At 40.8% G+C, this 27277-nt stretch overlaps 1 protein-coding gene across 2 annotated transcripts in view; it reads right to left on the minus strand.

Annotated features, from left to right (window-relative positions):
• LOC108162126 (discoidin domain-containing receptor 2) overlaps positions 1 to 27277 on the minus strand; it is a 156055-nt gene that overhangs the window by 54731 nt on the left and 74047 nt on the right. For both annotated transcript variants that reach the window (XM_017296703.2, XM_017296706.2), the window contains exons 8-14: positions 24383 to 24590; positions 17580 to 17720; positions 16770 to 17014; positions 16223 to 16370; positions 10316 to 10949; positions 6036 to 6284; positions 5549 to 5641 (exon numbers count right to left, since the gene is read on the minus strand). In XM_017296703.2, the coding sequence (XP_017152192.1) occupies positions 5549 to 5641; positions 6036 to 6284; positions 10316 to 10949; positions 16223 to 16370; positions 16770 to 17014; positions 17580 to 17720; positions 24383 to 24590 (1718 nt within the window). The remainder of the gene's footprint in view (positions 1 to 5548; positions 5642 to 6035; positions 6285 to 10315; positions 10950 to 16222; positions 16371 to 16769; positions 17015 to 17579; positions 17721 to 24382; positions 24591 to 27277) is intronic.

A 27277-nucleotide genomic window follows, 5' to 3' on the forward strand; every position in this document is an offset into this window, starting at 1 on the left:
ATTTCCGCTCTCCTTTTGGCCATGAGTGTGGGTTAGGGATGGGGATGGGGGGCAAGGGAGACGTTGCGTGGCAGCAGAAATTGTTTAAAAATAGTTCTGGCAAGTGGAAAACCTCCAAGAAGAAGATGTGGCCAAAGAGAAATAAGTGACGAAGGGGGAGATGAAAATGATGGACAAGGATGGTACCCAAGAAAATATCATTTTTATTTTATTTGAATTTATTTGAGGAGAAGGAGTCCTGGGGAGAGGTCTTCCATTCTTCCCATATACCCTGCCATATCCTCTCCCTTATTACAGGGTATTACGAAAAACCAAACACCATTCAATGTGAAAGCCAAGCCCCCCAAAAAGATATGAAATTTTCTGCTTCTGCTGCCGTTTCTGCTTTTGGTTTCTGCTGCCGCTGAAGAGGGGGAAGAAAATGCTTGAGGGGGAGGCGTGGGTGGTCTTGGGGTTGCCATACGCTGTTGTCATTTATTGCCATTTGCTCCTCAGTGCAGTTTTCATGTAATTTTCAAGTATTTTTTTCAACACCAAACCCCCCCCCATCCCCCGTCCCCATCTGTCTCGATCTCTGTCTCTGTCTCGGTCTCGGTCGCCTCTCTACTGGCAGCCGCAATGCAGCAAAGTTTTCTGGTCGTCGGTCGTCGGTCGTATCTGTGTTGCATTGCAACACACTCCCACACACACACACACACTGTGGCACATCCCTGGAGCCCTCCCTGTGTCCCAGTGCTCACATCAGTTAAGTAAATAACATTTTTCGCACTCTTAGTCACGTTCCTAATCATTTTTATTTGGTAACTGTTTGGAAAATGTTTGCACTGCCAGTCCAGGAGGAGCTGTCACCTCCCCTGCCACACACACACACACACACAGCAGCACACAGAGATGCCACACAGATACCCTGACAATATTTGTTGAAATGAGCTTTGGCACTAATATCGTTTATTAGCTTGGCACTTGAGTGTTTAAATGCTGAAAAATTGCTCGTGATAGTAGTAGTGGTTGTCCTTCGCTTGCAGGACACGACACGCCCCATCGAGAGGATGGGGGTGGCATGCCACGTCGTTGAGTTTAATTTGAAATTAGTTGAACACTTGCTAGTGGCTCGCTGCTCGTTTCCTTCTGCCTTTTTTTCCGCTCACCAAGCATTTTCTTTTAGCTCAAACAAGGATTTCCACTGCCGCCTGCAATCCACTTTTAGCGGTTTTAATAGGTCGTGGGGGTTTTAGAAAACAGAACGGAATGAAGCTGATGTGAGATCTTGGGGCAAGGAGATTGTTCAGTGGGTTCTTTCGTGGATATTTTGTGTGATTTTGAGGGAAAGACTAAGACGGAGACTAAGATCTTTGGAGAGCTTTGTGGCAGGACTTCGCCCAGAAACAAATTAATAATAATCATGAAAAACGGGTTCCTTTCTTGGAAAGCCACATTCTCTCCGCCTGGAGATGCTTTTCAATTTAATTTCCTAACCAAAATTCAACATTGAATGACAGACAGGCTGGAAAACAGAGCATTGCCAATGGCCAACATCTGTTTGTGGTCAAATGAATGCCTCTTACCCCCCCCACCATCCACCGTCACTTGTAAGCCAACAAAATATCTTAAACAATTGCAATCTGTGCAGAAATCTGACAAAAAATTGTAAAATCAATGAGAAAATCGCTCTTTTCTCCACTGGAGTGCCCTGGGAGTCCCCTGCAGTGTCTGCATTTCTCAACCGAAAAGTCCTAGAAACAAACCACAGAAATTCGAAAAGGATTTTCGCATTTCAAGCCGACACTCGGAATGGCGAGGGTTTGGGGGAAAACATTTTCACAATATTTACAGGCCAGCAATAAACTCATTTCCCTTTTTCCTAAGTAGAATTTACAACCGAAAGACAATGCCACTTCCATTTCCACTTCCTCTTTTGACCAAAAGGACACACACACACACACACACACACACACACACACGTGGGAAGGGCCTGAAGTATTTCCCCCAATTCTGCTCTTTATCTTCGGCCTCTGCCAAAACATCTGTGGAGAAAGCAGCAGCAGCAGCACATTAGTTAAGTATAAAATTTTAATTGTGAGTCCGAGAGTCCTTTTGGGAGGAGATCCCTTTTCCCCTTTCTGTCTGCTGTGACAAGTTTGTGGCCAAAATTTAGGGACAAGAGAACAAGGGGGCAGCATTCCCAAAGAATGACTGGAAAATTGGTGCAAATTTGGCTTGTGTCCAAAATTACTTTGCAGCCATGCAGGCGGGAGGAACAGAAAACTGTTGGGAAAGTGTGAAAATATGTGGGGAAAACTGAGTAATTTTATGGAACATTTCAGTAGCATTTGGAGCTTCAGTATTGCTCGGAGAAAACCATTCCACTGCTCTACATTATATTTAACCTGTACCCGCTGTTCAAATGTGCACTCAATGTGGGGGTTTTTCTTCTTGTGTGGTTTTCCTTTAGCTGGGCGGGGGGATCCTGGGACTCGCTCACCTTCCACTGTCTGTGAAATCAAACATGGCTCGAAGGAAACCCTTTCGATGCATGCCATGTGTGTGTCTCTACATATTTGTCCATGGTTATCCTTGGGGGTCCTTGCCTTTGTTTGCCTGTTGGCAAATGTAGCAGAAATCTTGCTGAAGTGAGTTCAGGCTGAAATCTTAGTTAATTTTTATGGCAAATAGCAGAAATCTCTACCCTGCAGAGCTCCTCTGCCTTAAGGGATCGCAAATGCTAATTGCTGCTGTAAATTGGCCTTACTAAAACGATAATAGAAGGCTTTAGTCGGTGTCCCACAGACTCTGGAATGTGTATCTGCAATTATGCATATAATTATTGTAGGCCACAAATGGAAGTGCCATGCATTCGAACGAAGGGGTTCTGTGGTTATTGGATAGAAGAGTCGATTGAGATGCCAGAATAGATTTTGATGGAATGCCAAACGAAAGATACGATTGGACAATTGAAAATGTTCTTGGATATGAGAGAAAATTGATTTCCAAAAGCAGAAGACACCAGAAAATGGGAGAATTGTTTAACCAAGACTTTAGACGTAGAGTAAAAGGCCCTTGGATTGTCATATTTACATTTGGAATGAAATACATTTCTTAAATATTTATACCACTCGATTTGCTCACAGAGTGGACAATTTTAAATGAAATTGGAAACTTTTATATTTAGATTTTAACTTAAAATATGAAAATATTTTAACCATTTATGTAATCTATATATGTAATTATATACCAATTGGTAAAATATATAATTGGTATAATAATTGAATACCAATTATTCAACAAACTATACAATTTAAAATCAATTATATTTTTTTTTAAATTTAAAATTTAATCTTATTGAACTGTAAAAATATGTAGCAAGTGTATTTAATCTAAATATAAAAATATTTAAATTAATTGAGTAAAATAACATTAATTAAATTTAATTAATTTATATTGTATAAGAAAATATTTAATTTAAAAATTGAATTTCAATTAGATATTTTTTTTTTACAAAATAAACATGGTTATTAATTTAAAAATATATATTTTTGTGGTAAGATAAAATTCATTTCCTACCAATTTAATATTTTACTCATATATTTTAATTAAATGTATTTAATTTAAACTTTTTTTTTATTAATTTTGGGTCATTTATGGTTTTTGTTTAAATCAAAGTAAGTTTTATTTGTTTTTTATTTTTTTTATTATTTTTTTTAATATATTGTTATTTAATTTCCTTCAGGTCCTTCGGGTCCCGAACTTACGGTAGTTCGCTTTTGATGTACAAAAAAGCGATTCGATAGCATTTTGTTTGCTTTATATTTTCTACAAAACGTGGGGTTCATCGAGTTTAAGTTTTCATATGATACCAATAAACATGTCGCAAAGCAAAATATTTTAGAGCAATTAATTTATTAAAAAAAAAGACTTTTGTAGGTGACTACCGAGTATTTACCCAATAAATGATCTTAATTGTTGTTTTTTAAATTGAATTAAGTATGGGACTCACTACAAGTAGTGGAGGACAACATGACTATACAAATACCGAAAAAGCTATCTTTGGCTTATTTGAATAGGTTTTCAGATCAAAGTTAATGAAATGATATGCCAATTGGTTAAATAAGCTGCGTTTCAATCAATTTAGAATATAATATCGGGACAAAAGTATTCTACAAAAAGTGTGATCCCTATGATAATCCATGAATCCAAATATTAGTTACAATATCTAAAGTATCAATACGAAATTTCTCGTAATTAAATAAACGAAATTCGCTTCCGGCATACCATTAAATAATAGAAATACTATCCTATCAAGTGTTCTCCCTCTGGTGTTATCCGGTCCAATCAATTGTGATTGTGCCACACACAGTTGTTCCTTGTGCTCCTTGCCCACAAATGTGTGCGTATCAATTTTCAGAAACACATAACAATTCCCAGGAAGGTCCTGCTCAGGTGTCTTTAATGACAAAATTGAATGAATAATAGCCAGAACGAAACGTAGACTGTGGCCAAGTTAAAGATGCAGACGTCTAGGGCCATGGCCATAAGTATATAAATTGGTAATTCAATATATTGGCAGCACACACACAGCGCCTCAAGAGACGCCACAGAAGCTGCTGCTGCTTTCGCATAAAATGTAATCAATTAAAATTAATTTGCTAATGAAAATGTCAACGAGAAAAACCTAAGAAAAGAAAAACCCCCCACTGGCCCCATTTATGAGGGAATTTTTCCCTCGTCTTTCGCTTGCGTTTTCCCCCTGCTTTTCCTGCTTATATAAATGAATGATAGACATTGTTGTTATAGCAGCAAAAGTCGAAGCGGAATCAATAGACGACGTGTATGGCATGTGGCATGTGGCAGGTGCGCCGCCCCTCCCTCCCTGTACTTTCCAAAAAGAAAATGTCTTTATATATTTTTCTGTCGAAATCCAATAAGAAAATTGTGCTATTTTTGGGGGCACGCAATTGTCAAATGCTACCTGTGTATCCTTCGTATCCTTCGATTGCATAACCAATGAATGCAATAAGAAAACGAATGCTCGCATGCGAATGTTCGAATGTTCGAATAAGTCGAAAGCAATATGCCATTTGACAGCAATTGGCCCTCGGAAATGGCCAACGTGACGTATGAGTGTTCGTTCTCGTTCTCTCGTTCCCTCTTTCTATTCTTCTCTGTGTATCTGCGTGTATCTGTATCTCTGGCTAACCGAAATTTGTTTCTTAGAGCCATATGCATGGCCATAAATTTTGCTTTTGCGGCAACAATATTGCACAAATATCTCTCCCTCTGTCTCTGTTTTTTAAGGGGAATTTTTGGGGCTTATTTATGATTTTGATCAAGGAACTTTTTTGCCAGATAAGACCATAAAATCTTAGCTCTGATTAATAGTTTATTTTGGGTATTTTCCAAGAATTTCGGAACACTTAAAGTTAAACAGAAAAAAGGTTAAACTCCTGCTTTAACGGAAGGATGTCAACGTGGTCCCTGCCCCACGTGGATGGCCCTCTTATCTGTGTGTGTGTGTGTGTGTGGAGGGGGAGGGGGAGGGGGAAGCACTTACCTTGTTGCCAGATCCCGATGTACGAAATTCATTTGCTCCAAATGCTTCATGCCCGATGCAATTTGTGTGGCAATGTACACTAAGCAGCCATAGCTGTGTGTACCCCAAAATGTTGCATGGCGGGTCGATGTTGGAGCGGAAGAGATGGCGCGGCGAACGTCAAATGAGAATTTGGAAAAGTTTTTCCAAAGCGACAACGAGAAGGGGGTGGAGTGGGGGGGTCGACGGAATGAGCCCCAAGTTAACGAAGTTTTTACATCCGTTTGCGCATGTTGCATGGTGGTGGTGGTGGTGCGGTGGCGGTGGCGGTGGCGGTGGTGCGTCGTTCGGTGGCGGATCGTTGTAATCATTGAACACGAGACCGGAAGTGTAGCAGCGTCGTCGTCGGTACAGGAAGTGCGATAACGCAGCAGCAGAAAAATAGAAGACCGAAAAACATTAGGTACAAAGTAGATCCTTTAAGGATGATTGCTTCCTTCTATCTTACCTCAGACTCTTGTTGGCCATCAGTCCGCTGGTTTCGGCCACATGCTCTTGCAGGAACTGATTCAAGTCGCCCAGACAATTCGAATAGTCCTGCACAATGCAGATGGGCTCATCTCGCAGACAGGCACCCACCAATCGTGCCACATTCGGATCCGAAAGACGCGCCAGCTGTTTGGCCTTGCAGCGGAACTCCTTGCGCAGATGATCGCTGGCTCCAGGGCGGAGTGTGGCCACGGCCACCAGAGTGGCGCTAAAAGAGAAAGAATGGGGAGGATTAGCAGAAGGATTCTTGAAGGATTACCAAGTCTTAAAGGTGGATTAGGGCCACGCGTATTTGGCTAGATAAGTTTTCCAGCAGCAAAAAAGAATCATTTCGTTTTATTGGTGAATGAAAACCACAGACAGAAACAGGGAGGGGTGAAGAGCAGACAAAGAACAAATTTGTCGCCTACGCTGGAGGTAGGGGAGGCAGTGGGAGTGGAATTTCGAGCTGAAATCAAAAATTCGCATAACAATAGTTGACAATGACGAAAAACCGCAATCCGCAATCCGCAATACATTAATGCGCACACAAGAGACAGGTGAAGCGACAGCCAGACCGACATACCAACAGATATCCTGGCAGACAGACAGACAGACAGAGAGAGAGAGAGAGAGAGGAAAACAGATATCCCAGCGAGAGGGAGGGGAAGGATAGACATCAGAAATGGTTAGATGAAAAGGCATAAAGCAAAGTGAAAACGATATGAATATGATGTGTGTCCTGTCGTCTCTCTCTCCCAGGCTGGAGTTACTCCTTTGACGAGTGATGGTGGTGCTGCCGGTTGTGGCTCTCTGCCTCTCCAACCCATTGTTGCCACAAATAATGCCATGTCTGCGGTAACACAGCAATAACAAGAATGGACAATGGTGGCAAGACCAGGTGGAATGGCACGAAGCAATAGGATACTCTTGAGGAAACATCTGCAGAAAAATCTGCAGAAAGATACAAGTTTTTCTACCAAATATAACTTTGATTTTGGGATGTTTTATGGTATATTTTGGGAGAAGATAGAGCTCTATTCTTCTGCTGTGTATTGTTTATACAAAAATTAGATTTCCCACCAATATTTCGTAGGAAAACAATACGATATAGTAATCTAATCCAAAATATAGATCTATCCAAAGTTATAACCAGATATTTAGTTTCTACTTTCTCTAACGAATCATATCAAAATCACATCATTCCTTCTGAGCCTCGCAAACACCTCCCCAAAATCAAAATACTCTCCTGTTCTGCCGTTAAAGGGTATCCAAACAATTGCCGAGGCACATGCTCTCTGGCCACAAAAAAGCTTATCAGAAATTCCATTATGAAAACTTGAAACACACACAGGAAAAAAAAAAACGAAGAAAAGAGGAAAGAAAAATCCAGCAGTTAACGTCAAGAGCCAGAGACCATGTCCCGGGAGACCACATCCACAGGACATCACAGGACGTGAGATGAGTTTTTGGTCTCCGCAGAGCAAGAGAGAGAGAATTGTTGTTACCTTTGATTTCGTTTTGTGTTCCGTTTAATTGAAGCTTTTTATTGCACATTATGCATGAAAGAGAGGGAATACAGAGATGGGGATGGTCACGAAAGGATCACGAAGGGGTTAGCAGGGGATTGTGGTCAGTATTTTACGGAAATACATATATTCGTAATAGCTCTCGACGGTACGCGAGTGCTTGGATTGGAAAAGATTTTGAAGGGGTTGGTGGATTTTTCAAGATTTTTGAGAGCACAGAATTTATAAAACTCTAGCAGAAATGTATTAAAAAAGTACAGAATAAGATGAAGAGTTTTACCAAAAATATACTTGAAATATACTGGAAACAATTCCAGAAATATACCTGAAACTATTACATAAAAAAACAAACCAATAAAATAGTATTTATGAAAAAAATATACCAAAAATGTACCAGAAAATATTACATAAATGTACCAGAAACTATTCCAGAAATTTATCAAAAATATACCAGAAGCTATTGAACAATTATATAAGAAACTGTTCCAGGAATATACAAAAAATATACTAGAAACTATTACAGAAATATAACAGAAACTATTCCAGAAATATACCAAAAATATACTAGTAACTATTCCAGAAATATAACAGAAACTTTTCCAGAAATTTATCAAAAATATACCAGAAGCTATCGAAGAAATATACAAGAAACTGTTCAAGAAATATACCAAAAATATAGGAGAACTATATTATTATACTATTATATACATAACGAAAAATCTCCCAGAAACTATAACAGAAACATTCAAAAAATATACTAGAAATATACCAGAAACTATTCCAGAAATATACCAAAAAAATACTAGAAATAAACCAGAAACTATTCCAGAAATATAAAAAAATACTATAAATATACCAGAAACTATTCCAGAAATATACCGAAAATATACTAGAAATATACTAGAAATATACCCAAAAAATAAACTAGTAACTATTCCAGAAATATATCAAAACTATACCAAAATAAAATACTTGTTAGGTATCGGGTAAACCAGAAGATATACTAGAAATATACCAAAAAAGACCAAAAACATACCAGAAATATACCACAACTATCTCTGAATATCTGAAAAATTATCCCCATAGATGCAGTAGCGTTGCCCAAGATCAATGATCCTTCAAGAAAATCTTTCATTCTTTTCCCTTCAATCAAATCAAGCGATCAAGCAGTCCAACGCTGAAACCTGAAGGTTTCCTCTTGACTGCAAGCAGTTCATTGACTGTACAGTTCAAGCAGTGCTACACTTGAAACCTGAAGGAGTGGCTCGCTTTCGATTGAACTGCTTTAGCGTCTTTTGCCAAATCTTTGGTTCGCTTGTCCCTATTCAAGCAGTGCTCCGCTTGAAGCCTGAACGTTTGGTTCTTTTGCCAAAGGATCTCTTGGGCTGCTTGAGCATACTCATCCATATGCACACTTTTCAGAAGTACTTTCGACTGTAACCAAATATCTACGGGTAAGGGCTGGCTTTCCCTCACCATTTTCCCTTCACATATCCTTTTTGTGGCGATGTGCGTGAATTGTGGCTTTGATTTTCGAGCTCGGAAAATGTCTATTATAATTTTCATCTGTGGTCCTGTGGACAATAAAGTCCATCTGTTGTCTGATAACTGTCTATCCAGCTGTCTATTAATATTTTATCCAGCCGTGCCCCAGGCGGCAAGGACAGAGGGCACTCGAAGAGTGGCAATCCTCTAGCTGTCCAACTGCACGCCACTGCCAGGAGTATCTATCTGTTCGTGTGCCTGTGCGTGTGTGTGAGTGTTAATTATTTTGCATACATCTATCTATCTATCCATCTATCTATCTATTGGTCTGGTCTGGTCTGCGTCTGTCTGGGTAACTGTGAGGTTTCTCTGCTGGTTTTTGCAGCCACTGCAGTGGTCTACTGGCAGTACTCTCCTGGCACTCCTGCCTCTGCCCCACCATCTCTCTGTCTCTTGTGTGGCGTCCTCTGTGCATCTGCTGGTGCAATATTACGTATACGTAATACGTTTTGTGGCTTTCCAACCGCAAAACTATTAAAGCAAGCAGGCAAATCGAATTGTTACGTTGAGTTACATATTAAAATGTGCCAGGAGACAGGACAGGCCAGGACATGGCCAGGCAGAGAGACGCAGAATATTGGCCAGAAACACTAGGACATTGTTCCCGAAGCCTTGGACTCTAATTGATTTTTGCATTGCGAAACCAATAGAAACGGAACCAGGAATCAGAGGTAGCAATTGTCATGGGCATATATTTCAATTGAAAGGCAGAGCATGGAGTGCTGTGGAGTCGAGGATTCTTGAGTGTAATTGGATTTGCAAAGAGAGCAAAGGTTTTGTGGTTAAAAATAGGAATAGGCATGCGATAGAATAGGAATCACAGAGCTGTCGTAGATGATTATTTGCTGGGGGACCTTTTGTTTTTGTAGTGAGGCGAATGATTAATATTTCTATAAATATGATGGAATTTAAGGGAAATATTAAAGAATATTCTAGGCTCAAAGGAAAATAGAAGAATGGGAGCCACTAAGGGGACTTCATTCCCTCGAAAACTCTCTGTTAATCTGAACCTCATTTTCCCTAGAAAATCCCTCATTTCAACTGCAGCTGCAACCCAAAAAAACCCCCACAAACAGCAACTCGATTGGGCCTCCGCAGCAATCCACAGCAGGAATAATGAGAACTGGAGAACAGGGGGAGCCGGCATTGGGTTCCCCTTTTCTCCCTGTGTGTGCAGGATACTTACTTCAGGACATTTGTTTCGCACAAATGCAGTTCCCCGAACACGCCGGAGCCCAGTTTCTCGACGATGACCAGGGACTGACGTGGAAACTCCTGCACTTGGCAATTGGCCTGCTCTTCGTTAATGTCGGCGAAATTAGCGCTCATATCCAAATTGTAATGATGCGGTTTGATGCCACAGCCACCTCCGGCACCACCCACAATGGTGCCCACTCCGAGGCCCACTCCCCCGCCACTGATGCCCGTAGGCGTGGTCGCTGCCGTTGTCGAGGAGCTGAGACTCAACGAGCCACTGCTCTGGGAGCCCGGTGGCGGCACGGACATGGGTTTGCTGCAAATTGGTGTGGCTGCATAATATTTCTCCGGCGGCGGTGGCACTGGCGGCGGCGGTGGCAGCAACGGCAGGGTTCCACCAGGCAATGCCACGGGCATTGGCATGGGCAGGGGCAGGGGCAGCGGTAGCGTGGCAGCATTAAGAGAGTTGCGTGCACTGGTGGTTACGACGATGCCGGCGGAGGGTCCATTGCTGCCGGGAATGGCAGCGACAGCAGGAGGCGGAGGCGGAGGAGGTGCACCATTGGGCAGCAGCTGCTGCATGTGCGGCACCGCATAGTCCTGGCACACGATGTCCGGTACATCTGAAAGAGACAGCAATAGAGGGAGAAAGAGAGAGAGAGAGAGAGAGTAAGATAGTGTTAATTTTTGACCGTAAAAATGGTTGGAAAATGCCAGCGGAAACTCTGGAAAAACTTAACCTCACTAAACAATAAAACTTTTTTAAGCGCCAGACGAATAAAAGTTGCACACAAAAAAATGGGATTATACAAATGAGAAAGGGAGAGGGAATAAGAGAGAGAGAGAGAGAGAGAAGAAAAGCGAGCAGTGGGAAAATGCAAGACTTTTCTTTCGACTCTCATAAAATAAGGTTACGCTTTTTAGAGAGTTATAAAGTTCGGTAGTTCGCTAGAGAGAGAGAGAGAGAGAGAGTGCGTTTTCCAAATATACATTTAAGGGCAAAGAGCTTTTCATGAAAATCAAGTTTTTGGAAATAGTTTGCGGCAAATTTTCAGGAATGAAACTTTCAAGAAACATTCTTAAAAATGTACTTAAAATTGCAGGAAACTCGAATTTTCAGCACTCAAATAAGGACTTTATGTCTTGGAAACGACTTTTCTTTGGGAAAGAGACTTTTTCAGAGTGTAATTTTTGGGTTTTTCATTCAAAGACTTGCCGGTGCCTTTCTTTAAATATGTTTAGAATTTAGATATTTTAATTTAAAATATCGCTGAATTAATTCAATATTTAAAAATAATTTTATATTTTATATTTCGAATCGTTACGCGATATTTTATTCATATTGTATTATATATTATTCATTATTTGATTCATTTATATTTAGAAATTATTTCGGATTGTTACTCGATATTTTAATCATAGGAATATGCGGCCAAAAATGAAATGTCTGGCCTTCAAATAATTTCTGCCCTTAAATTCGTAATTAATTTATGTCCATGGAGGGTATTTTTTTGAGTGAGACGGGGGCTTGCTATTTATTAAAGTAATAAATAATAAATAAATAAATAAATAATGGTAGAAATATTATTTGTGCAGAGTTGATTCTATCTTTCCATACATTTAATGTTTATTTCCGCCTTGGATATCTTTTCAGGGAGCTTTTCATGAAATATGTATATTTTTTGTGATTTAAGATTTTTGCTGAACTTTTTCACATTTAAATGTATATTTTTTTAATTTGAATGGAATATTCTTAATCCTTTTGCATCTCTAAATACTTTTCGATATGCGAATGCGGTTGTGCTCTCTTTTAAGTATTTAATCCCCTATTATTATGTATCTGTATCTCTTTCATTTTCAGGTAAGTTTAACCCTTTAAAAACTTTTCATTCCATAATGATTCAGCCATTTTTGAGGCTCTAAGCGACTAATACATCACTCCACAAGCCCTAAGGTAAGTTTTCTCACACATTCTACCCTATTTTCCAAGACTTTTCCTTAATTCTCAACACATATGCTTTTGTGTAGACTTGTGTCCCTGTCCCTAATCCTTCCCCCTTCCCCCTTTCGAGCCAATAAACTCAAACGACAGGCCACAAAGTGCAATGGTTTGCATTTGTGAAGATTTTTGCATTTGCCATTTCCTCAACATTTCCTTCGGCTCGAACACTTGTCCCTCCCCTCCCCTCCCCTTTCCATGGTTTTGTCTTGTCCTGAAAGTCCGAGAGAGACTTTTCTGCCTTCAACTTCAAACTTTTCCCATTTAGACCCCAAAAAAGAAGAAGGAAAACCCCAAGACCTTGGAGGAGGGAAACCTTGGTGGGGTGGGCAGGAGTGGTAGGGGGCGGGGGGCGAAAATGGCGTGTGGCGAAAAACTAAATGAAATTAATTGCAACTTGGACGAAAGGGAGAGAGAGAGAGAGAGATAGCGAAAGAGGGAGAACTTTTAATTTTATTGTTGTTGTAATAATATTATTTAGTTTTCGCCTTCGTGTGTGCGTGTGTGTGAGTGTCTGTGTGTGTGCCCCATTGTCTCGCTTCTTGCTGGGCGGAGGGGGCCTGCTGTCATTTTTGCATTCGTTTTTGTGTCCAAAAAGTACCAGAAAAACATAAAATAACAGACAGAGAATGAAGGAAATAGAGGGCCATAGAGATGGAGCCTGAGAGGGCTGCATAGAGTGCAAAAGAGACAGAAAGAAGCCCCATAGCTTGGATGATAGAGACAGCGACAGACAGACGGGACAGACAGACACTCAACAAACGTTAATGACAAAACTTTTCGACGACTGAGCGAAATTCGTATGCAAGTTTTCTTCAACCGAATGTACGACGAGTATGCCCTCTATGTGTGTGTGTGTGTGTGTATTTGTATCTGTATCTGTTTCTTGTCTATATGCATGCATGTATATGTCTGTGCAATCAGTGCCCTGCCCCCCACCAGTTTTTGAAGTTCCACTGAAGTTTTGTGGCCTCACTCAGACGAGTATTCCGTATTCAAACTTGTAGAACATTTTGCACAAAAACATTTCAGCAATTACCCTACGATTTTGTAGACGAATTTTTATAGAATTCTAGAGGCTTCGGCAGTTAAATCTTGAAAAATAAAAAAGATTTCTTACAAGACGTGTCTTAATGTGTCGAACAAGTCAATCATTTATGCCTAATCCTTGGCCTAGTTCTTCTTTAAACTAAATATTTGCTCTATCGAGTTATCCTTACAAAAATAAAGCCATTTCCAAGACGATTCATAAGTTGGATTTCCTTTTGAATATGGGATTTTGTCAGAGTATTCGAGACTCTGGCTCGTGTATGGGTCGACCTGCTTTTAAACGACTTTCGTGCCTGGCCTCTCACGCTCCTTCTTCATCCTTCGTTATCCTCGTTCTCCCCGTTCCACGCTCCTTATTGCCATGTTTATTTGCATGCAATGTTATTAAGTTTGTGGCATTCTGCCGCTTTCTGGTCGTGCAAATTGGCAGTTGACTTCAAAAATAGACTTTAATTTGAGTGAGTCGTGGACTAGCTCTGAACTTTTCCCAGCTGGAGTTGAGAGAGAGAGAGAGAGAGAGAGAGCGAGGAAGAGCGAGAAGTTTGAAGCACTCAATTTTGTGGCGCGTGCAATGTGCGCGCGCGAGACTGTGACGAGGTCTGTGGGGGTCTCTCAGACTTAAAATTTATTTGAGCTAAATTAAATTATTATAGCAAGCAGGCAGCCAACGCCAACCAGCCAGACATCCTTTCAGGAAGAGGATCAGACGAGTGGCAGAGGCATAGAGCTATGACAAATATTTGCTGGCCAGTTATAAAATGCACCCAAAGGCAACATCAGAAAAGTTTTTGGCAAATGACTCGAGCGCATGAAAGGCGTGCCATAAACGTTTATGATGAGCAGCAGCAGCATCAGCAGCAGATCCGGAAGATGCTGAGGGGCAGAAGATGAGGCGGGAGGCTGGATGAGCAACAGATGAGGCAGGATTCCGAATGAGCCGAAAGATGTGGCAGCAGACAGAAGGATGAGCTGTCGAAAATATGAGATGGTGGCTATGCCATGGAATGTTGCCTGCATCCGTTCGTTGCTTGTAACCCGTAGCCCCAAGCCCCAAGCCCAAAGCCCAAAGGGACCAAAAAATTGTCTAGCATGCCCTCAGGCGTCTCCATGTGAAATGTGAAACGAGCGAACCGGACAGAAGACATTAGAATTCATTACAATTTACGTAGCAGAGGTCGTAAACTCCTAACTGCAGCTCCCTGCAGTCCATCTGGCAATTAAAACACATGTGCCACACATGTCCTGTGTCCTCCGTGTCCTCTGTGTGGCAGTAGAAAAAAGTAGATACAGGGCAAAAAATTGTGACTACGGCCGCATGATGAAAAGTGTTGATACTCTTGAGGATGCAAATAAAAGATGGGATTTTCTTGGCTTTTGATGGAATTCGAAGAGATTTTAGAAGCTTAAGATATAGAAGGACAGATTTTGTAGAGATTTCTCAGCATTTTATTGAGTATGAATTTTATGTTAAGGGTTTTTCTTTGATTAAAATTCAGGGGATGCAGAAAAATGCGTAGATTGCAGATATAAACAGTGATCTTTGATTGATTTTCTAAAGACACATATGGTAAACAGATGTGGAGCTATTTTAAGCCCTCTAAAGGTCTTAGCCAATGAATTTTCCATGGAATGGAAGATTGTAAAGAACATATTTTACAAAATAGAAGCCCTAAAAGGGGTCTAGAATTTGACAAAAGTTATTAAATTCCTGCTTTTATGCCTAGTGTTTTACAGTTTTATTTAGGATTTTTTTAAAGTATTTTTTAAAGGTTTTTTTTTTATATTTAATTCGAATTTTTAATGTAGTAGTATGTATTGTCTTCTACTTTCTTTTCAACTTTCATTTTTGATTTTTTTTTTAGTATTTTTATGTATTATTTCTTAGTAATATTTTAATAAGTTATGATATTTTAGGGTTTTTTTTTTGTATTTTTATATTTTTCGTTGAGTTTTAAATTTAAAATTTTTCTTTTTAGGTTTCGATTTGAAAACTTTAAATTTTATGAAATTCGGTGGTATTTTTTGTAGTATTTTTTAGTACTATCTGGTATTTTTTAAAGTTTTTTCTTCTATTAGTTGTAGTATTGTTTTAGTATTTTGTAGTATTTTTACAGTATTTTTAAGTATTTTTAGTATTTTTAGTATTCGAAATGTCAGATTAAATACTACATCTTACAGTCAACACAATACCACCATTTACATAACCTCAAATGGACAGGATTCCGTCCATGCCCTCTTCGGCGAGAGTAACGGTGACTGTAACTACCGTCTGACTCAGCAATTCAAAATTATGTCCTGCGGTGCGCACAACGCGCGTACCCAAAAGGTCTTTTCTTCTTCATCATTTTTTTCATGTGTTTTTTGGTTTTTTTTTTTTTGGTGTCCAGTTTCTTTGTTGTGCTACTTCGGCAGTACCTGCCACCTGGTGGCAACTGCCAGCGAACTTTCAGGATCCATGTTGTGCGCTAAATTAAGCATTGCTTTCTCAGTGGCGTTTCTTTTTCGTTTCTTTTTTTTTGTGCCCTGGCATCCCAACATGGCCTGCAGGATGAACATTTGCATGTCCTGTCACAGACAGGACGCAAAACATCAAACTCATCAAGAGGCGACACCATCAGGGCCACAGCAGCCGTACGAGAGGGAAGGAGAGAGTCAAGTGCCATGCTGTGAGCCACAGCGCCCGAGTTTTATGGCTGATGGGCAAGATGGGGCAGTGGCAGTGGAAGTGGCAGTGGCTGAAGCCCACACATCATTGTCATAGACGGTGCATCTCGTATCCCATCATCATCATCCCATATATGGATAAAGAGGGAGGGAGAGTAGTGGTGGGCAGGGGGGGGGACTCACCTGTATAGTCCGGCGTTACATGCTGACGCTGCAGGTCATTCATGGAGCATCCACTGGCCGCACTGGTGTACATGTTCACATTGAAGGGCTCATGGTACAGACTGTTCTTGTCAATGGACGACTCATTGTCATCCATTGTTGTGACCACCTGAGGGGCACAGCAACGGGCAGAGCGACGGGCAGAGCGACGGGCAGAGAGGGAGTAAAAAATTGCACCAGATAGTGAGTGAGAAAAGTGAGAAAAAGTGTTCTGTTCAGTTTTTCGTGCTGCTGCATTCTGGAATGCCAGTTACTACAGTTTTTAATCATGATTTCTGGTGTGTGCTCCTGCGTTAAGGCTCTATTTTTTTATTTTTTGCTGCCTCGATGTTTGACATGCATTCTGGGTGGTCCTGCCCATACACCGAACAGATGGGGCCCTGCCCCGTGGACAGGATGTAGGAGCAGTAGGAGCATCAATTTATGCACTTTGCATGTAAGCCCATTCGGAGTTTTTTTACCAGGAGAGGGAGTGGTTGGAGTGGATTGTGGATTTTTAGGCGCTTACCTTTAGGACATTGCCGTTGCCGGTGTGGCAGAGTCGCTTATCGATGCCGCCGAGCGTGTCCGGGTTGAAATTATGCTGAAATGCATCCAAAACGTTGCCCCTGCCGCGTCCGCGCTTGTTCCGTGCCACAATCAGCAATATAATGGCGACAAGCAGGAGAATAATTGTTGCCAGGACTGTGATTATGACGCCAACAAAACTAGCTGCTTCCGCTTCCTGATGGTCAATGGGTTTTGGAGAGATGACTATGGAGGAATAGAAAAGATATATAGATACAGGATACACTGAGAATAGAATATTGCAGCATTAATGAATTCTTATTCCTTTTTTGCCGCTTCTCTCGCTGTTTTATTGTCTGATATTTTCAATTCCCTCCAGAGCCCAGAGCTCAAAGCTTTTGTCTACTGCAAATGATGAGTCCTTGCCCTGCCCTGCCCTGCCCTGCGGCTCTGCCCTGCGGCTCTGCCCTGCGGCTCTGCCCTGCTTCTGGGGCTAATGAGAGTGCGGCTCTAAGTAGTAATATTCGAGGGAAAACTTTCCAGCTCTCTTGTAAACTTTTATTTTGGGTTAAAAGGTAGTTTTAATAGAGGAAAATAATTAAAGGTGATGGTGGCTCTGTGGGTTTTGGTGGATCCAGGATACAGGAAGTTTTCTGACAGAAAAGGCACCACCTCTCATCAAGTAATTTCCCCTACCATCCGCTACCTTCGCTAATTCAGTTACAGAGAACTAAAACCACAATTAATCAGCAAATGCCTGGACTACTACTACGGCGGAATCGAATCCATCAACTCAAATCACTCCACTTACCTTGGGTGGTATGTTGGCTCCTTTCGCCGCTGCTGACCGCTCGGCCGACTTCATCGCGCTGCAGCGGATACTCCGATGTGTCCGACGGCTGTCTGATGCCATTGAGCAGGCCCTCATCCGTGAAATTGCCGACCACGGGCACTGCAAGTGGATAAGAGAAGAGAGCGAGAGCCAAAGAATGTAGGTTAAGACTTGAGGCTAAGGACAGTATCTTACAGTACACGGGGGGAGATGTAGAGGGAAAGATACAGCGAGAAATTTGCAAGCCAAGTGGCGAAATGCAGCAGAAGACGACAGCCGCCGCCAGCCGCCGCCAGGTGGCATGAAGATGATGATGATGATGAGGATAGCGGAGGCGTGGCAGTGGCAGTGGCTGTGTGACAGCTGCCCCTCTGCCTTGATATACTGCCACGGCTAATGGGTCTCCACCAGCAATTAGGGGGTGGTGGGCGGCAGAGCCATGGAGAGCGATTATTATGATGATAAATGAGCAAGCTCTTCATGTCATATCAGCGCCTGGCTACGACTACGACGACGACAACGACGGAGAAGATGTAGTCGGAGACGGAGACGACAAAGACGAGGACCATGTCGACGTTGATGAGTGGCAAAGAATAGGATAGGATGAAGAAGGAAAACAGGAGCAAAAAGTCGAGTGCATCGACTATGGGGATACCCAAGTATAGGATCCTCTTAACCTCTTTTTTAATTTTTGTATAATCTTAAAAAAATCTCCGTATTTATGGGAATCCATTAAAAATGGTAATTTTTGCATTGCATTAACAGACAACTAAGTAGGGTACAAAGTACATAATTTTGAGCCATTTCTTTAGTATTTTTCGCCTATTCTTTTGTGGCACTTAAGCCGCTGTATTTTTTGGTATTTTTTCAAATATTAAATACTAATTAGTTATTAATAAATTTTAAAAGTTTTATAATGAAAAGAAACAAAAGTATTAGAATATATTATTTTAGGTATTTATTTAGTATTTTCTTTTGTTATTTTATCAGCGCGATCCTATTAGGAGATTTTTTAGAAAATAATTTTTTTCTTTTGATTATTAATTAAACATTTTTGGTTTTTTTTCTTCTAGTATTATTTGGTATTTTTTTAAATTTTTTTTTGATTATTAAGAGATGTTAAATTTTTGTTTTCTTTAAGTATTTTTCTGATTTTAATTTTTTTAGTATTATTTGGCATTAACTATTTGTATTATTTAGTATTAATTTTCTAGTATTTTTTAGTGTCGCATTGCTTGGAATTTCCCATTAGATTTTGTGATATTTATTTTATTAATTATTTATTGTTATTATTTATTTATTGTTTTAAATATTTTATTTTTTGTGTTTGTTCTAGTTTATTTTAGTATTTAATAAAGCATTATTTTATGGTTTCTCATACGCTTTTTTAAACGATTTGCAAAGAATAGATTATAGATTTTCCGAGATATAAAATATATGTATATATACCGATGAACGGCACTGTATGGAGTGCGCTATCCACACTAAATAGATCAGAAATGCCTTATAGCCTCTGCCACAGACCCCACGCCGTACAGTGTGCCCATCATGCCCTACGTTCGAACCGAACTTCACGGACTGCTGGGTATCACAAGAGCAGAAACAAGTTGAGTGCCAATTAGTGCTGCATACTTTTAGGTGCAGTGCCGGCAGCGGCAGCCACGGCGGAAACGATGCGATACTCCAACTTTAAGGCGTTCAAGCGTATGCCATCGGATTGTTTGCCATCGGTGTTGACATTTTGCTCCCCGACGCAGACAAAAACAGAAAAACAGAACGAATAAAACCATCGGAAAAACGCCAGACAGTCGTCAATAACAGCAGCAGCAACAATATCGATAGGATAGGATATCCCCAGAAATGTTTACCCATCGGAAAGGGGGCAGGGGGGGAGGATTGGGGACTCTGTTGACTCTGTTTTTCTATATCCTTTCTCCGTTACGTTTCGGACTGCATTTCCGCCTCGAGCGTTTGTTTAACTTTCCCCCAAAAAATACTCCGGATCCTCGGCCCCTCCCCTCCTCTTCGATATTTAAAAACAAAAACGGAAAACGGACAATTTTTAGTATAAATTCGGGAAGAAAAAAAAACTCTTGAGGGAAATGCAAATTTTTTTCAGCTCTTGGCATTGATTTTGAGTTTGTTTTCTGTTGGCTGGAACGTCAAACCTCCTTCCCTTTCCCTTTCCCTTCCCTTTTTTTTGGGGGGGTGAGGGTCGTCTATTTTCTTTGGCAACAAAAGTTTTTGTTTTTCGTTTACTTTTCTGTGTGTTTGAATTTGCTATGCAAATAGCGACGACGGTGGAAAATGTTTTGTTTTCCCCCGGAAAAGTGTCTGGCAAAATGGGAACATTTTCCAGGGCGGGATGCTGTAGGATCCTACGGCATTAGCTAACCAAATTTTGAGGAGCGTCATATGTTGGATGAAGTTAACTGGAAATATACGAGTATGTTAATGTGTGGCCCCCCCCCCCCCCCCCCCGAGAGTACAAATTTTGATGTTTAGAGAACTATGGAATGCCATATGAATGATTAGAATTCTAAATTATTCTTTAAAGTCGGGGGGAAGCATATTCCACACACAAATATATATTCTTCATCTGATTTTGTATACCTTTGTGCAATGCAATAACAACTACTATTAACCAGGGTTAGGCTTCAGCTGAATGCCACAAAATATCGCAATTTGCCATAAAAATTAAGAAAATATGCTTCCAGATCCTTCAACAGACCATCCTACATGTTTCTGGAACCCAAATTAGGAGAAACTTATCCAGAATGAAGAAAACAAGTTCCCAGAACTTTAAACCTTCCACTCTTCTCGATTTCCTTTAGCAGAAATATTGAAAAATACCCTTTGGATCAAAACAAAGCCTATAAAACCTGAATAGATTGTTATATTTTCTACCTAATAGCCAAAAATTATAGAAATTTTATCATCTGTACAAAATTAAGAAAATATAGCTTTTCTCTAACTTTCTTTCACATTCAAACACTGAAAGGACTCTTTTAATCGAAAAAAAACACCCCTGAAAATGGCAAGAATTCTGCGCATCAGAAAATCTTTTAATTGCATCCCCAATGACCTTTTCCTGCCACAGAATTTTCTGTAATAATAAGATAAATATTCTGAGAAAAATCTGCTCTAATTAAGAGATAATCTGCACTACAACCTCCCAGAAGAAGCTCATTGTCTGGCAGTATCCTTGGCCTCTTGGAACCACTTGAAAATTATACATTTAGCAGCCTTAATGCTTTTTCAATATCAAAGCAATGCCACTACTGATGCTGCTGCTGCTGCCATTAAGCAAATTACGAGATGAAATTCTATTCGTAAAACGCCAAAATGATGCTCCAGTGCTCTCAAGGGCAGAGATGATGAAGAAAATGGGTGGAAGCATCAGGAGAATCAATTGAATTGAGCTGAGGAGAGTGGAGTGGAGGTGGAGTGGAGCCAGAAGGGGATTTTCTATGGAGATGTCTCTGCATCGGATATCACACACAGCGCTCGTCCATATCGCTCTCACATTCGCATACAAAGCGATTTTCAATTAGAAAGGATTAAGCGAGGCAAATTGCACAAGGATTTAAAGCGGAACAGCAGCAGCGGCGGCAGCGGCGGCAGCAGCGAAGTTATTGAAATGAATTCCTGCACGAATGACTGAATGACGGAATGACTCAATGACTGAATGCCAAATGCATCAAAATCCCAAAGAGAGACAAAAACAAACAAAAAATCCAAGCAGGAAATAAGACACAGAGATACAGATACGAGTGCTATATGCAGATGCAATGTTATTGATTTACAAAGGCAAAAGCACTTGCCATGGCTTAAATACGCCAAGGGGAAGGGAAACAAAGAGAGCAGCACAGGCGGGGAGGGGAAAACTGCAGCGGAAATGCCATGGAAAATAAATCTGCAACGAAGCAGCAGAGCCAATGGAAGGAAAAACCCAAACAACAGATGAAAATTTCCATAAAGTGTAGAAGAATAAAATGGGGAATACCCTTTAGCTTTTTTAAAAGGAATTCAAACCATCCAAAAGTATCTGTAACTAAGCAAAACCCCTTTAAGTCCCTCTTAGATACCTGTAAATCTTGAAAAAACCCCTTCGACAGATGCAAATATATCTGCTGGACCAAAAACCTCATTATCGGACATCAAACTATTTCGAGCAGCCAGCAGCAAAAAGGAAAGCACTGCTTTATTATGCAAAAGGAGGAGAGAAAAGCAGGGAAAGCAGGAAGCCAGGAAGGCAGGAAAGCACGATGTACTCTCCTGCGATTGGCAGCCCTTAACCAATCCTCTCAGTCCCCATATCCTCCTTCAGAGGGTCTCGACACTGCACGGCACTGCACTGCTCATTGAGTTGCAAATTTCAAATGCACAAAAGTAATGCAACTCATTTAATTTTCACAATATCCTTGTGCTTTGGTTCTGCCTCTACTGCTCCTGGGTTCTAGTGTTTCTAGTGAAGCATATGCGTGGCAAAGTCGAAGCTGCTGCTGCTCGCACGACTGTGTGTGTGTGTGTGTGTGAGAGCTCTTCCGTTTCCTCTCTGTCCCTGTTGCAATGCACATTCCTTTTCCTCCCTTTAGAGTCCTTCGCCTGCTTTGTATCACTGTATGCACAATTGCACACGGCACAGGGCACACGGCACACGGGCAGAGCAGGGAAAACAAAGCCACCAGGAGCTCCGCTCCTATTCCCCCCTTGTACTCTCGTACGAGTACTCATCCCAGAGTTAAGTAAAAATTGGTTCATAGCCTACACACACACACACACGCACACATCGCAGACATAGTTATTCCTATTTTCCTCCTCTGTGGATGCACTGAGGGAAAATATTGGGTTCTTCTAGCAAGAAGTTGCTGAATGATAAATAAAATTAGGAAATAGAATCCCTATTAAGACGGAATTCTGAAAGGAAAATGTAATATAGTGGCTTAAGCGAAGAATGTATCTGGTATATACATTTGTACGCTTCGATTCGCCAGTTAGATCGGTATTTCTTTAATATATTTACGGTAGTTTTTCAATAATAGATACGAATTTTTGTAGAATCGTATCGATTCATTTTGATCTTTTTTTGGTACTTTTTGTTTGGTATATTTTGAAAATTTATAAATTTATTTTGGGAGAATCCTTTCAGTATATTTTAATTTATTTTTGTATATTTTTTTTGTTTTGTTTAGTACTGATTCAGTATCTGCTTAGTATCTATTCAGTATATTTTAATTACATCAGTATTTCTTTTAAATATTTTAAGTTTTTGTCAGTAGAGATACTGTAGTAGATAGTAGATACTGAACTGTTCAGTATTTTTAGTATTTTAGTATTTGTTATTTATTGATTTTAGTATTTCCAGAGTTTTTTCAGTATTTCTCCAGTATTTTAAGATAATTATGAGTTTATTTTCAGTATCTGTACAGTACTTATTTCAGTATATTTTCGGCATTTTTAACTATTTATTTATTTAATTTTTTCAGTATTTCACATTTAGTATTGTATTGTAAATTTATCAATACTTTTGCAGTATTTTGTTGGTATATTAGCAGTATTTTTTTGGTATATTTGGAGTATTTTTGAATATATTTTATCAGTATGCATTCGGTAACGTGCTAAGAAAAATGTTAAAATGATTTGTATATTCTATAAGCTTGAAGAACTTCTGTTTCTCTCAGTGTAGCAATATATTTTGCACCATCGAGACATAGAGAGAGGTAGCACTCGCAGAGTTCTAGTTAGAGTCTGGAAGCTCTTTGTGCTGGGGTTTTTTTTTGTTTTTAATGAAATGCGCAACGAATTTTTAGTGTCAGTGGGAATTTTCAATTGCTCAAAGTTGTTCTTGTTGTTGCAGTTGTTGCAATTGCAGTTTATGTTTGAAGAGCTTGCCCCCGAACAGAGCAGAACAGAACAGTCTCTCCGTCTGTCCGTCTGGCTGTTGTTTTTGCAGTTTGCCTGGGCTAAATTATGTTTACTGCTCGTTCGGATTGTTCGAATAGATGAGAGGCGGAGAGTCGAGCCCCTCTATATATCGTACATGGGGATTTCCAAAGGGGTTATAGGGTAAAGGGGTGAAAGGGGGAGATGCATGCAAGCAAATGCCGTAAAGAGAAAGGAGATTATTTCCAAAGTACAAAAAGGGAATTGATGATCCTTTCGGATGCTTAAACTCTTTAGGAATGCAAATAACTAGCAGGGAAATTGCCAGATACTTCTATAGCCAGCACTTTAAAATCGTTTCGAACTCTGCTCTCCTTCTGTCTCTGTTTGAGCTTTAATCACGCACATCCTTGGGGCGATTCCCCACTAACAAGTCAACAACACGGACATAAAAATTAATTTAAACTACAAACAATAAACCGCTCCCTGTGGGTTTCCCATTCCCAGTCCCGTTCCCCGTTCCCCGTTCTCTCTCTCTCTGTCAAGGTGGCAGAAATGTCGCACCATGTGGCCTGCAAAAACAGGAGGAGATTGCTCGACTCTGATATAACCCGTAATCGGAAGGGAGGAGGCAAGATGCAGCTTTAGGAGATGTCTAATAGAGAGCATATATGCCCCAACTGCAACGAGGTATCCAAAGGGTGTGTGTGTGTGTGGGGGGGGGGGGGGGGGGAGAGGCTGACAACCCAGTTAACCCTTTTATCTGCTGGTTCGTTCCTCGCGCTTTTTGCGTGCCAGTGTTACATTTTTTAATAAAACAATTTCTGCACAGGCACTGGCCCCCGGTCTCTGTAGGGGGGAGGTAGGGGTGTGGTGTGGTGTGGTGTGGCGCTTACCTGATATAAACGTAATCTCGCTGAGCATCATCCAGCGGGCGGCGAAATACAAATGCAACTGCAGATAACGCCCCAGGCGATGATGTAATTTGATTGTCACGTCGCGTGCATGATCCAGCACCAGGTCCGGCATATACGAGAATTGTACGGGCTCGCCGCCAAACTGTCGTCCCCCGATGCTGAAGAAGACTTTGGCATGGACAAACACCTGCAAAGAGAGCGAGGGAGAGGGGGGAAGAGAGGAACACACGATGGATGAGTAACTGTTTGGTTCTTTCATAAGCACATACATTGTTTGTTCTGTGTCTGTGAGTGGCATAATAATTAAAGTAATCACTGAATTAAAGATACCCTTTCCAGAGAGGGGTATACATAGTTTTAGGGAAACATTTGATCCAAGTTTTAGGCCTACTATCTCCAGAAGAATTCTTTTTTTTACAACCCAAACGATCTTCAAGGTAAGAGTATCCCCACATCATCATCGTATCCCAAAAGGTTTTCCGCATTTTCTGTATTCAGCCAGCGACTGCCTGCTTTCCCGACACTTTTGGTCAGTGCCAAAGTTCAGTTATGGCCCCCAGACCACGGAAGTTGTTTGTAATAAAAAAAAAGAAAGAAAGAAGGGGGGGTACTCCACGACAATTCAATTTTGGTCAGGGGCTGCCCAAAGCCGGTGCCCGTGCCGGTGCCGGTGCCAGCCGGATGTGTAAGTGTTGTCTGCGGATGGGGAAGGGCTAATGAGTTGTCGTTGGAGTCGTTCGACTACCAAAAGGTGTTGGGTTCTGTGGCACGAAAGGTGTTAAGCCCCCCCCCCCCCAAAAAGGTGTTGGGCACAATATCGATTGAAAGTGATTTTTGGTTCGTCTGTTACGAAAAGATTGTGATTTGAATGGTAGTTCGATTAAATTCGATGGGAATTTAATAAAACTTTTGTCTGGAGTTTAATAACGGAAGGGTATTAGATATTGGATAATAAATGGCAGGGAATGAGGGATTAATTCTGCAATGGATATGGAATATGCCTATAAATTTAATGTATATTCTTTTGCTATGGAAAACTTATGGATTTAAATGTTAGAGAAGCTCCACCAAAGGGTAGAATATCATCAGAGTAGATCCCACAGTTATCAGCAAGATCTGCAGATATTTTGGGGTTACAATTCGGGTTGGAAGTTAGAAGATCTTTTGCCTTTGGACGGCGTCTATTTGGCGACTTTGAGGAGAGAAAAAACCACACAAGCAGCGTCAAAACCTAAGTCTACGGCCACCTGCTCTTGGAAAACTACATTCTTGCGATCTCTAGAAGAAAGACCAGTCCAAAACAGAGCTGGTTTGCTTTGGTTGTCAAATCAATAGGAAAAAAGTCCCTAGAAAGAGTTTTTAGGGAAGGAAGAGCATTCTTTAAAGTCCTTCTGGTGGAATTTCTTCCGGAAAAAGATGTTCTTTGGCTTTTCTTCAAGAAAGCCTGATGGAAAAGCAAAGCTTAAGAAGGCTTTAAAAAGAAGAGTTTTTTCTGTCACTGAATGCTTCAGATTATGCATAAATCGAAAATAAGCACCAGAGATATCTATAGATGCATCGTAAAACCTATAGCTTCCCTCTTGCCTTATCCACTTCAATCTTCAACCATTAACCAACTTTATAGGCATCAAATGTCTGTATGTTGTATCTTTATTCATAATTTAAGTCCGAAACAGGCTCCGAAAGAGATTTCCTCGGGTTTCTTTAATGTTTGTTCATTTAGGAAGCGCCTACCACGGCTTAAGGCACTTATAAGAGTCATCAAAATAGATGTCCACTCCAGATAATGCTTATTAGCCGCACAGACCATGATCTCCCGCTCTCGCTCTGCCTCTTCCATCTGCTTCTTCTCTTTCTCTCTAATTAACCACAAAGTCCACAAACCAATTGGCAAACGGCACATAAAATTTCAATTACCACAAATTTTCTTGTGAGGCTTTGATTTGTGGCCGCCATTTGGAGTGGCAATGGAGGTGGAGTGGAGGTAGAGTGGAGCTCTACCTGGTCTCTGGAACACACACACAACACAACACACTCTTATGACCATTCGGTTTATGGCCTATGCCATGGATGGCCATTGCCCCATAATTTACAGCAGCAGCAGCGGCAGTGGCAGCACGATGTGGGGCTCTCTGTGTCGTCGCTTGCTATAATTCTTATTTTTATGATTTTTCATTACCATTTGCTTGCGCCGAGAGTTTTCTTCTCCGCCACGAAACGTACCATTAGTCATCAAATTACATCGAGGAGGAGGCGAACAAGGAGGATCTCTGGTTGTGCGGTTGAAAAATGCCGTTTATGATGCATTTGATAAGCTTTTGAGAATTATGCTAATTGTGTTTTAATTATGTGAGATGCGTGTGGGGCACCTGCCACCACACCTGCCACACACTCGATAGGCCCTCTCTGGAGAGACCTTCTGTTTGGGCGTTTGTCTTTAGCATTTCTAATGAGGGGTCGGTCTTCCATCCATCCACCTCCATAGCTCTTTCATTGTGTTTGTTTGCTCTTTTAAATGCCTGCCCGCCCCCTTGATTTATGATCACGATTAAGGCCATCGAATACGTGTGGTCCTCTTAATTATTGCTGGGGGATTGTGTGTTTTGTTTTGAGATGATTAGGGAGTGATCTCCACTAATACTGGTTCTAACTAAGAGATAAATGCACTATTTGACCCATATAAACCTATAAACCTATCAAAAATCACATGCCCCAACATATTTGTGGCTTTTTATCAGGCAATCGGCACGACTTTGATGTGGAAAAGGTATCCCAAGAGCAGAGGAAAACTCTGGCAACAGGGGAACTACGATAAAAGTTGTACATAATTACGAGGGTGTTACAACCCAGACGACCTATATATCCAGCCCCCCC

Source organism: Drosophila miranda, chromosome 4 (assembly GCF_003369915.1).
Source record: "Drosophila miranda strain MSH22 chromosome 4, D.miranda_PacBio2.1, whole genome shotgun sequence".
Classification (NCBI taxonomy): Eukaryota; Metazoa; Arthropoda; class Insecta; order Diptera; family Drosophilidae; genus Drosophila; species Drosophila miranda.